Raw genomic sequence first — 12,695 nt, forward strand, 5'->3', positions numbered from 1 at the left:
TACACAATTATAAATAACTGGAATTATTTATAATTGTGAATTAAAGACAAAACATAATTACTTGTAAGTTTTAGACCTATGCAAGACATACAGCCATGGATAAAATACCACTCATTTTCTTCAGGTTTATTGTTAATTTTTATGTCCTGTACAATTAATAGTTCATAATCTTTTAATTACAGAACTGATATCTAGCTATTTTACAATAATAATAAAACATGTTATATGACATTCTATCTCACAACGGGACAAAATCCGGTGCAATAACGGTAAAATGAGAAACGATCGAAGCACTTACATGCTGCATAATATTGATAGTTATTTATAACTGAGGAATGTGCAACTGAGTATTTTCAGTAAATGCGCCTCACCTGGCTGGAGAGCAGCTGCGGCGTTGGTTGCATCTGAGTTGGTGTGCACCGTAGCGCTGCGTTTGGGTTCCGACGCAGCAGAACCCAAACGAGGCTTTCCATTCCCTCCGCTACGTTGACAAAAACGACTTATTCCTCACTGCATTGAAATCCGATGCAAAGAAAAACCGGCATCTTTGTTCACCTTTAGTTGCAGCTTCCATTACTTCTGTGTTGCAGCGAGTTTGAAATGTTGCGCCTTTCCTTCTTCTCTCGTTGCTGCTACATCTGACCACGCCCTCGGCCAATCAGTGAGCAAGAGCGAAGCTTGTGTCACCCACGAAAGCAGGAGCGGCCCGGCTGGCACTGCTCTGAAGCAGGAACCTTAAAAGCAGGACCAGCCTCGAAAAGAAGTCTGTGGAAACACTCTCAAAGCAAGCCAAGTAGAGCCGAGCCGGTGGAAAAAGGGCACGTGCTTCTGCAGTTTTTAAAGATTCTACTAAAGCAGTGTTTTTCAACCACTGTTCCGCGGCACACTTGGTGTGCCGCAGTGGTGGAGAAAGTACTCAAAAAATTTACTTAAGTAAAAGTACAAATACACAAACCAAAATGTACTCAAGTAAAAGTCAAAGTACCACATTAACATTTTACTTAAGTAAACGTAAAAAAGTACTGACTTTTAAAAATACTTAAGTATTAAAAGTAAAAGTACTTGCTGAATAGCCTAATCGCTAATATCATTAAGTGTCCAATCGTATTTAATTTTAATACATCAGTAATGTGCCATTTTAATGATCAATGCCACAGATAAAGCATGTTTTTATTGAGTTTACTCTGTAACATAGTTTAGACTTAGATATGTGATTCYATGCATCATAATTTCAGGGATGGAAACTTCTTGTCTCCTGTCCTAACATAGCATAAACTTCACTTTTTTGCCACACATTTATTTTGAAAGAAATCCAACTGGCAGAGGAGGACATGGAACCAAGGAGCCTCGTAGCAGAGTTGTAGTCTGGACCACTTAACCCAAGACCAAATCAAAACCAGCACCATGACATGACATGACAATAAAATTAAGTGCACAATCAAAATTGCTTCTCAAATTGATCTGAAAGATTCACTTTCCCATAAAAACACCTAGATATTAAATACTTAGAGCTGAAATAAATTTAACCAGTGWCAATTCAAACTCTTCTTCATTCTGTTTTGCTTTCATCTCTGTGCCACAATACACAGAGGTCTCCTGCCATCCCTAAAAAWATAACACCCTGGGCGGTTGCCCATATTGCCAATGTCAGAAATAATAATTGTCTGCACCATTAAACATAGCAATTAACAACRCTCAACTATGAACACTGTCCAAGGCCCAATAAGCAAGAAGTAACCAAGCAGGAGGAGCACCGTGACTGTTCTCATCCTCCCTCCTGCTGCAACGTCTGCCACCATGACAGGTGACGAAAACAAAGAGCAATGAGCATGCTCTGTGTTCCTACGTTCTTGTTTTATTTATTCGCCAATATAAAGATATTTTAATGAAATAAAATAGCTACTGCAGTGTACGCAGAGCATTACAAGAACAAAGAACGGCTCTCAGTGAGGCTTCAGCACTATAGGACTTGGTCAAGATCCGTCCAGAAGAATCGGATCGTCCATGAATGTCATATTACTATATTGCACGTTGGTCACAGCGTTGTCCCATATATGCAACACCTCAGTCAACACCTCCACACAGTAATTCAGGGCATGAGTGACAACTTTTCTTCATCTCAGATGCAACATGTGTCTCAGTCAGTACAGCTAGCTTTGCTAGCATCACGTCCACGGAGCTTACCTTTCTTTAAGCTTTCCTTCCAAGCGACCGAAGTCCAACCATCTGTGAAAGGGAAGCGCTGCTGTTTTTACGTTTCGCCATATCTTATGATTTATGCAGCGCTATTATATTACTGACGCTCAGAGGAAACCACTGAGGAATCGGCGGAGGTGGAGCCGATGGGTGACAATAGACACTAAGTCACGTTATTGCTTGGATTTTACGGCGCCACCTTAAATCCCTGAATTTAACATTTTAACGGGAAAAAAAAGCGCAACGCGACTTGGATGTAACGAGTAACGCGACAGTTTGTAGAAATGTAGTGAAGTAGAAAGTACAGATACTTACTGTAAAATGTAGTGGAGTAAAAGTAGAAAGTATCCATTATTAAATCTACTTAAGTAAAGTACAGATACACAAAAATTGTACTTAAGTACAGTAACGAAGTACTTGTACTTCGTTACTTCCCACCACTGGTGTGCCGTGAGTGATCGTCAGGTGTGCCGTAGAAATTATTCAATTTCACCTACGGTACCATATTTTCCGGACTATAAGCTGCTACTTTTTTCCTAAGCTTTGAACCATGCGGATTGTAGCCCGGTGCAGCTTTTCTGTGGATTTTTCTTCAACCACCAGGGGGCTCTCTAGCAGGTAGTGAATCTTTAGAAGTTAAAATTGTAAATCAAAAGAAGAACGTGCTAATTTTCATTTAGAACAACCACATGCTAGCAGCAGTCACGACGAAGAAATGTTTTCAAACTCATATGCAGCTTTTAAGTTGAGGGCTGTCGATCTGGCACTACAGGAGGGAAATAGAGCCGCTGCATTTAAGCTCGGTGTGAACGAAACCATGGTTCGGCTTTGGAGACGGAGTGCTGCGTCCTTACAGCAGATTTATTAGGACGCAGCCCTCTGCTGGGTCCTTATGGAAAACCGAGAGCAGCTTTCATCCCCCACCCCCCCAAAAAATGAAGGTGCTAGTATGGTGCGCTCTATAGTCCGAAAAATACGGTAATTGGTTTTAAAAGATTTTTTGAAAATGAATTATCTGCAAATAATGCCATCTTTGAGTGTCTGCTGTAGATTAATGACTAGCAGCGTAATCATGTAATTTTCTTACCACTAGATGGCAGCAGGTACAGAGCATTTTACATTAAAACAAGAGAATTAGTGATGCATGAATGTTACAGGTAGCGGTGAGAGCATCCTATCTAGCAAGACTGTGATGGAAAAGAGAGAAGCTCAGCAGTAACATGGGTCCATTTCCCACAACATGTCTGTGTGAAATGAGCTTCTCTAGTCTGGCTATTATAAAAACTAAAAGCAGAGAGAAACAGAGTTGTTGAGGAAAAGCTTCATCTTTCTTCAATTTCTGCCAGGAAATCAGCTGTTTTCATCCAAACATGTACAGGTTTCACACCAGGTGGGTAAAATATACAGATATTGACATTTTGTACATGCAACTCTTCATATTGTAACAGTGAATATGAAGTGAAATGTTTCCCAAATATTATTGCTTCTTTCAGAATAAGAATTATTTTCTGTAAATGTCAATATACAGATATTGACATTTTGTACATGCAACTCTTCATATTGTAACAGTGAATATGAAATGAAATGTTTCCCAAATATTATTGCTTCTTTCAGAATAAGAATTATTTTCTGTATTCCGGCTATAAGATGCTTGTGGATTAGTTTGTAAAACAGTTTGAAGTTTTCTACAACTTCTTTAAATTTAACACCATAGTGTTGTGGTTCTGTTCAGGGGTATTTTTGAAGTGGACATGTTAAGTGCAATTTGAAATAAGAAGTGTAAAATGTGATAAAAATACATTTTTGTGTTTGATTCCTATTCAAGAGACTTTGATAAGAATGACTAAATATGTAATATAGGCGTCTACAGAGTACCTTTGTTTACATTTTTGGTTGGTGGTGTGCCTCGAGATTTTTTCAATTAAAATAATGTACCTTGACTCAAAAAAGGTTGAAAAACATTGCACTAAAGGAATCAATTTAAGGATTTTATTAATCAAGCCATTCAAAAGAAATTTTTTTTTTTTTTAAACCCAGCCCTATCAGATGATTGGTTTGTTTACACTGGTTCCTGTTGGATCTGAGGAGATGGCAGATAATCTGAACTTTCATTGGCTGGCTGAGCATCTCTCTGTACCCACATTTAAAAGCAGGGTTTTGTGCTTTCAGCATCTTATGCACCTCCTTTGTCATCCAGAGTTTCTGATTTGCCCTTGTGGTGACGTCCTCCATGCACTTAAGGATGTACGCAGACACCGATTCGGCATACTCCTCAACTTTGGTGTGATGGTTGTCAGTTGCAGCTTCCCTGAACACATCTCAATCTGTGCATTCAAAACAGTCCTGTAATACTGACAAGAATCCTGCAGGCCAGACTCTCACCTACTTAATGGGTTTTCTTCTGATGAGCAATAAAGTTCAGAAAGATGGTCTGACGAGCCACCGTGGGGCACGGTGCTGCCTTGAATCCTGCCTTAATTTTTGTGTATTCTCTATCCTGTGTATTTGAGCTTCTAGTTGCAAAGTCTACATGCTGATGGAAATGAGGGAGAACTATCTTCATATTGGCCCGAGTGAAGTCTCCAGCAACAAGGAGAACACCCTCTGGATGAATAGTTTCCAAGTCACTGATGGAACTATAGAGCACACAGAGAGGCTCCTTAATGTTGGCAGTAGGAGGAATGTAAACAGCAGTGATGATGAATTTAGTGCCAAACTTCTAAATTCAGTAGTGTATGGCTAATAAAACACAAATGTTCTAGTGTAATTAGTTGTTCATCTAGTTTGAACATCTCAAACTAGGTGGGTTTCTTAGTGTCCACATATGCTTATTTATTTTTTAATCCTCCATGTTTCTGTGTCTGATTTTCTGTGGTTGTAGATCCTGATGCTGGAGCTGAATGATGAGGCAGCAGAGCAGACAGTGGAGGCTAAAATTGTGGATTTGTTGCAGGGACAAGAGGGATTCCGCTGGAAGGTAGGACGAGTCCTGAAACAGTCTCACCATTTACTTATCGAAATGGCTTAAAGGGTTTAGTTTATTCAAATGTTTCATCCAATAAGTTTATTTAGTCATCATTTAATGACGCCTGGCTATAACACTGCAGCTTTGAGTAATGAAGTACTATAATAAGTATGGTAAAGACAGTTACAAAGTTTTGCCATCGAAAGAAGCTATCCTAATTGACTTAAAATGGGATAAGTTTATTTTGATTTCACGCCAGTGTAAAAAAAAAATGCATGTCTTTTTATATGGTGTGTGTAAACTACTGGTTTCAACTGTAAATCTGTTAACCTGTCTATCTATAAGAGCACTAAACAAATTCATTATATTGGACAATTCATTTTTTACATAACGAGCTGTAGGAGAGTTTTTTAAATACATATTTCATCCTATTTGATGACTGAACAACAGAACGAGGAATTTAGTTCAATGTTTGTCATTTATTGAGCTTTCATATACTACAGTGGCTGCAGTCTCCAAAATAACAGTGACAAACAGGTGAACAACTCAAAACCACTTGTATTCCTGTCTCTTGCTGTCGGTTTTACACCACACACATACATGTTCCCATGGCAACCTATTGATAACAAATCCACTAGCAGTTGCAGCAGAGATTATGTTGAAGTATAAAGGGAAAGCATGCATTTTTCCCCACAAAGAAAATAAAATAAAACTCCAAACACAACATTCAGTCTGTTACAGTATTGTGCTTTCAGGCTTGATGTTTGATGTTTATTTTGTGAGGTAGGTTTTTATTTGGAGGGTTAGGGTTAGGGCTGCGTTCACAGCCTTAAAGACGGGCTGAAGTGACCCAATTCCAATTTTTTTGGCATAATGCGACCTGTATCTGATCTTTTCATGACAGTCTGAACAGCATAGTTTGGATTCTTTTCGAATGCGATCCAGGCCACTTGCATATCAGATACGTATCCGATTCAAATTATTCAAACCTCTAACGTTCAGGTCGCATTCATCCGAACTAAACATCACTGATTCTCAACAAATCTCACTATTCTGCATCCTGATGCGTGGAAGCGGAAAGAATAACAACAATCATGACGGATTATAATGAGGATTAAGTTGTTAATATGCTGCTCTGGCTGGACAACAACTTCAAATATGTAAGCTAGGTGTGGAGTTAAAATGGTCTCAAAATATCTGTGGGTGTGTAAAAAATATCTGTGCATGTGTAATACTTGATTTCTAACTCGTGTAAGCATCTTTGTGTGTAACTTTGGATATCTGTAGCTGTGAAACATGATTTGTAAACCATAAAAAGAAAATAAACGTCCTACGAATACAAATGTTGAAGAAGTACGCAAGAGTCGCTAGATGCACACACAAAACTGCATTTACGCACAGATCCAGTTAGGAGTGCACAAGTATTTTTGAGTCTCATTTCACACTTCTGAAGCTCCCAGATTTGTGTGTATATGGTGCGTTTACATGCTAGCAGAAAGCTGGGTCATCTGATTTTTGCCCGGAGTGTAGTGTAACGTTCAAAGGACGTTTGACGTTTCTCACTGGAAACGTCCAGTGAGAAGCATGTTTCTCACTGTGCTTGTGCCGAAGTGTCAAATAGGTTAGTTCGGTGGAAAACGGAATACACTGGACGAAAAGTGGGATTTTTGACCCTGTATTCTGACGCAAATGCAGCTAGTCAGCGACTGATATCGACAGCAATCGACAGTTGGCGGGGTAGCGCAGTTTTGCCGGCCGCAGTCGAATGCTGTCGAATGCGGAATCCTACAAGGGGGGGAAGAGGGAGGGAGGTGCGGGGGCGGTGTTAACAGCTTAACGACTCTACTCAACATGTGAAAGCAACAGGAGACCCACGTGAATTGTCAGTCATTGGATGAAAAAAACAATGACATCACAATTCATTACTGACACGATTGGTTGGTAGATAGCTCCATATTGGACACACTATATATAATGCATATATATAAAAACACATCTACAAATAAAGAAACCACACATATATAAAATAAAACATATCTACCAGAAACCACACATATATATATATAAAAAACACATCTACAAATACAGAAACCACACATAAAATAACACATCGTTAAAAAAAAAAAAAGATTACAGCACAAAATGCTCGTCTACTTCTGGGCCGTGTGGTGGTGGCTTTCTTTCTGAGCATGATCCAACATACAAACGCTGTTTGTTACTACCCAATAGTAAGTCCCGCCTACGCCTCACAACTCTTCGGACTCACTACTGCCCAGTTCTCTGTCTAACAGGTCCGGTTAATTTCCCAAAGGTTATGAAATAGGTAAAAAATATAATAAAATCAAATTAAAATCAATCACATCCTATCCTTATTCTTATCCCTAACTTGTGTCACTAAGTTCACTGAGCGAGGCTTTGGGGGAAGCAGGTCAACTCATACCCGATGGTTCTTGGTCTCGGCAGCTATAATCTTTAGATGTCCTTGGTCAGAGTCTTTGTTCAGCCGGAGCAAAATCCTCTTTCTGAAGAGAAGCGGAGCAAAACTGTACATTGTCCTTCTAACGTTTAGAGTCTTTGTCATTAAATGACCCCCGTCTCTTCTCCAAGTCGGAGTTGAGAGCGTTGGGTAGAGGCAGAGGAGTTGGTCGGATCTGGAACCAGGGTCGGTGTCTGGTGGAATTCGTCCCTTCTTGGCGGCGTGAAGTCTTTGAGCTTCCCTTGGTCCCGGGGTGTAGTCCTCTGCTGGTCTTTAGCCTGCTTCCTCTTGTTGACTCCTCTTCTGCGCCGCGGACGAAGAACCCCTTTCCTCCCCTGTGCTCCAGTTTTTAAGCCCTCTCAACCCAGGGCGGTCTACGGGTCAGGGCTGCGTAACTTCAGAACCTGCCCACTGCGTAATGTTAAAACCTTCCCACTGTCTGTGGAAAGTCCCAACCTTCCCCAACTCTCCTATGACTCACTCATACCTCATTACTACATCTCCGGTACTTTACTTGTTTTCCGTTGACCATCTGTTTCCGATTCTGCCGCACCCTCGCCCCCGTTCAGTAATGACTCATTCCACACAGTTTCTCCTTCTAAGTCTTTCTTTTCTGACAAAACACAATCAATGTGTTACTTTGTCGACCTATTACTTCAGCATATTTCTTCCTCACTCGTTATCTTTAATCTTTAATAATCAATGATTATTATACAACAATCAAGTTGTTCAAACCTCAATTTCCATAATGTATTATAACATTCAGCTGATTAAAAGTACAGAACATATATTTTTGATCATACATTACAGACATTCCTTCATTGGCATGTGTATTATTGTTTTATACCTGTTACAAACCATACTCATCATTAAATCATTATACAAGGTTTACTGTTATTTCTCAGGCCTTTATTCCGTTTTCTGCATGCACCTGGACAGATCTCACATGCTTATACCAGGTTTCACGACAACGCTTATGACGCAACATGCTGTATTTAGGGTTAGCTTCAAGTCTCTCTTGTAGTTTGGAGCAGAGTTTGCCGAGCTCCTGGCCGTGGAAACGTGGTGGTCTCACAATCCAGTCCGATATACCCTCGAAGAAGCTATCCTCTTCATCAGACATGAGGTCAATGGTGACACTTTCCCTAAAGGAAATCTCCTCTGATGCCAGGACGCTCTCCCTCGCCTCCAGCAGCTGTTGACACAGAACAGACATTAAGTCATAAAGAATCTTTATGAAAACATATTGTTGAAACTATACTGACATTTTAAGTGTCTTGGTTTAGAAACCAAATATGGGGAGGTGTAATCAATTTGTCATTGAAAACTATGGCTATGTGGTAAAGTATCAACGTAAGTAAATAAGTTAAAATTATTCTCAACCAGCCATTGTACAGTCAGGAATCAACGCAGTCATTATACATACCAGCTTCATGACTTCGTCTTCAGATCCGTCCTCCGTCCGCCATTTTGTAGATTTTTACTGCGTTACACACTCTGGCTTGCTGTACTGCGTTATAACAAAATAAATAAAATAACGGGAAGATCAGTTTTCCTTACAAATATGCGAGTGTTCACTATTCACTAAATGTGAAATCATAACTTACTGAATTTCTGTTCGTCCTGGTGGACTCCGTAAGAGCTCCTCGGCACCGTGGTCTGAGGTCTGGCTGGTACGGTTTGGCCATTTTTCAGGTCTGAAAAAAATCAAAGAAGATGCGAGTATTTTTAAGAGTTCAGAACATCACATGTAATAGAGATAACAATACAAAATCTCACCCTACTCTTGTTTCTGCATTAAGAAAACGACAGAACGCTTTCTGTAAGAAACGAAGCAAGCAGTCTTGTTGGACCGCCGCGGTGTCATCTGTTGATTTCCGCCGAACATTGCGTAATATCAAAACGATACTGAAAAGGTAACTCCGTGAAATAGGACTTTTTCCACCATTTCACACAACGCACGGGTATTTTCGTTCATGTTGGGTGTAGCAGTTAGCACTCGTTACCACCAGTGCAAATCTTCCTCTGGAGTTTAATGGCGGCTGCTTGACCGACTATGAAAGCGCATTACTTGCCACCAACTGGACTGGAGTGTTAAATGAAAGTTGACAGAAAAAAATACATTCTAAAAGTTATTTTTTCAAAAGTTACGTGACCCATCCATCCATCCAGGGTAACACACAGGACACACAACCATGCACACACACACTCACACCTAGGGGCAATTTAGACAGACCAATTAACCTGACAGTCATGTTTTTGGACTGTAGGAGGAAACCGGAGTACCCGGAGAAAATCCACGCATGCACAGGGAGAACATGCAAACTCCATGCAGAAAGACCGGGGCCGGGAATCGAACCCAGAACCTTCTTGCTGCAAGGCAACAGCTCTACCAACTGCGCCACTGTGCAGCCCCATTTTATTTTTATTACAATTGATATGTTTATTTACTCAATTCTACTTTGAGCTGTCTCCTTTTTAGTTTTTACAGAATATGATTCATAATCCGTGACCTATATTTAATGCTTAACTAACAAAACTTTAAAAAAAGAATACCTTCTGATAGAGTATAAACATTTGTATCACAAACTTTCAACCATTTTGTTGTTCAATTTAAACTCAAGAGTTAAGCAACTGAATACTGAAAAATCTGTACTTTCTTAAGTACAGATTTTTCTGCACATCACAATACAGACAATACAATGGTCTGTATTGTGATGTGGAATGACCACTACCACTCCAATATAGCATGACTCTGGGTCTTTAAAGCAATCAGTGAACATTAACATTAGTTTGAATATTATTCACAAAAATACTTTATGTACAATCTACCACTCTGGAACATGTTTTTATTATTATTTTTGATTAAGTTGTGCAATTCCTCCCATCACAAGATAAATCTTCAGATAGGAGGAATGTCAAAGTAAGATCACGTTTCATAAAAGTCTATTGTATGTAATGATGCAATATTCTTCTTTTATATCAATTCAACCAAAACTAAGTTTTTCAGTGCTCCTAACACACATGTAATATATATTTTTATGGATAAGATATTGTTTTCTCCAAACATACTTCTTTATGGTGAACAGAAATTAAAAAGGATTAGCTACAAAATGAATAAGACTCAAAAGGCGGTGCTCAATGGTTGATTTGCATTTGCATGGCACTCAGCAACTTCATTTAAATACGAAAACCTCTGCTAGGCACAAGGGGAGGGGGGTGATGGGGGAACACGGACACACAGCGTTTTTGACCATTTTTGGCAGTGTTCGACTCTGACTAAAACCTCTTGCCGAAAGCCCTCAATCTCCATGCGCACGGCAGAACAAGGTGTCAATAGCTGACAAAAATCGCATTTTTCTTCCTGTGATATCTCAGCACTTCCTTATAATATTCCAGAATTGTTTATAGACATATTGTGCATTTCTGAGCACTACAGGCGACTAAGTGGTCTGAAAAACGACCACTGGGTAACAGAATGGTTCGCTGGCCGGAAAAATAGGCAGGCAAACCAAGAAGTGAGACGGAGCATCCCTGTGGTCTGTCCTCTGAAGTAAGTAGAAGTTAAACCTGCAAGCTTTGCTCTCTGATTATAATAAGACATGGAGTAATTATAAATCATTTCAGATTACGTTTTATATGTCTGGTACTCTGCCCTCCTCATATGCTGAGTTAGCTGTTGGGAGCTGAGTCTGTGGATTTTTAGTGGCACTGCACAGTTTGAGTCTTTATTCCATAAAAATTATCTCTGGGTGGTTCTTATAGGATCTGTTTTGCCCAACAGGTTCCAATCAAATTCTTAAGTCACGTTGCTGACTGATATTTATAGTTTGTGAGATATTCTGATTTGCCTTTTACTTTATTCACTAAGTGAATATAATTAAGTGAAATGAATTGGCTTTCAATTCTAATTTATTGAATTTATATGTGTATAAATAAAATTTTATATTTACTGATGGATTGGGTCTGGTGTTATTTTACTTACTGGAGGATCAGAACCTTTCAGATCTCATCAACACACTGATCCGATTGAGCTGCTGCAGGAAAACACTGCATGAAAAGTGGGATTTTTGACCCTGTATTCTGACGCTAATGTAGCTGGTGAGCGACAGATACCGACAGCAATCAACAGTTTGCATTTTCACTCACCGGAGTCGAAATCTGTCGACTGAGGAATCTCAGGAGGGGGGGGTGGAGGTGCGAGGGAGCGGGCTGGCGGGAGGTATTAACAACTCTACTTAGCATACGAATAGCCTAGCATATGCAAATGCGGAGAGCACTTATGTCTTTATAAATGAACCCCGCCCCAATTATTATTTTTAATGCTGTATTTAAAAAAATCTATATAAAAAAAATTAATGCTGCATTAAAATATATTCATTTGATATTGCTTAAATGCAATATGTTCACATATAAGGAACATAAATGAGGCACAGAAGTTTTTTTTTCTTTTTCATTTTATTTATTTTTTACTGTTTGCACACAAAATAAGACATAAATGCGTGTACATTTCTGGACCATCTGGTGGTGTTTTTTTGTCCAAACATAATCCAACATTATGCTGCGTTCAGGACAGGCCCATATCGCTCCTGTAGCGTAGACCTGGCGTCTCTCCTGTAGCGTAGACCCGACGTCTCTCCTGTAGTGTAATCCTGATGTCATTGACCTCCTGATTGGGGGAACTTGGTCTCCCAACCTCACCAAAGTCCATCCTGACACCCCCTCATAGCTGCCATCCTCCCAGAATGCCACCTCCTCTGCTGCCATAACTCTCTGCCTTCTTCTATCAGCTGTTAACACAGAACAATCATTATGAGCTACAGGCATCTTTTTGTCATTATGAAACTACAGTGAAGTAGTTCACTGTAGTTTAGTATGCACACATAAGACATTAAAACTAAAAAACAAAACACATTATATTAACCCTTGTAGGCCAAGGTCTAAATGGCCATTCCAGCGCGCAGTCTTTCTCTTCTCAGTGCGTCAGAGCTCGCTACGAAGCCATGCAGCGATCGCTAGCAAAACTACTACTAACACTACACACACCACAAACTCTAA

General features: G+C 39.7%; 1 protein-coding gene and 1 long non-coding RNA gene across 2 annotated transcripts in view; one reads left to right on the forward strand and one right to left on the reverse strand.

Annotated features, from left to right (window-relative positions):
* Window positions 1–12,695, forward strand: part of llgl2 (LLGL scribble cell polarity complex component 2) — a 108,113-nt gene that overhangs the window by 66,140 nt on the left and 29,278 nt on the right. Inside the window, exon 15 of the mRNA XM_008438116.2 lies at window positions 5,078–5,173. Within this exon, the coding sequence (XP_008436338.1) occupies window positions 5,078–5,173 (96 nt within the window). The remainder of the gene's footprint in view (window positions 1–5,077; window positions 5,174–12,695) is intronic.
* LOC108167294 (uncharacterized) overlaps window positions 10,944–12,695 on the reverse strand; it is a 3,626-nt gene continuing 1,874 nt past the window's right edge. The window contains exon 3 of the long non-coding RNA XR_001777657.1: window positions 10,944–12,427. This is a non-coding gene — a long non-coding RNA (uncharacterized LOC108167294). The remainder of the gene's footprint in view (window positions 12,428–12,695) is intronic.

This window comes from Poecilia reticulata, linkage group LG19, assembly GCF_000633615.1.
Source record: "Poecilia reticulata strain Guanapo linkage group LG19, Guppy_female_1.0+MT, whole genome shotgun sequence".
In the NCBI taxonomy this organism is placed as follows: domain Eukaryota; kingdom Metazoa; phylum Chordata; class Actinopteri; order Cyprinodontiformes; family Poeciliidae; genus Poecilia; species Poecilia reticulata.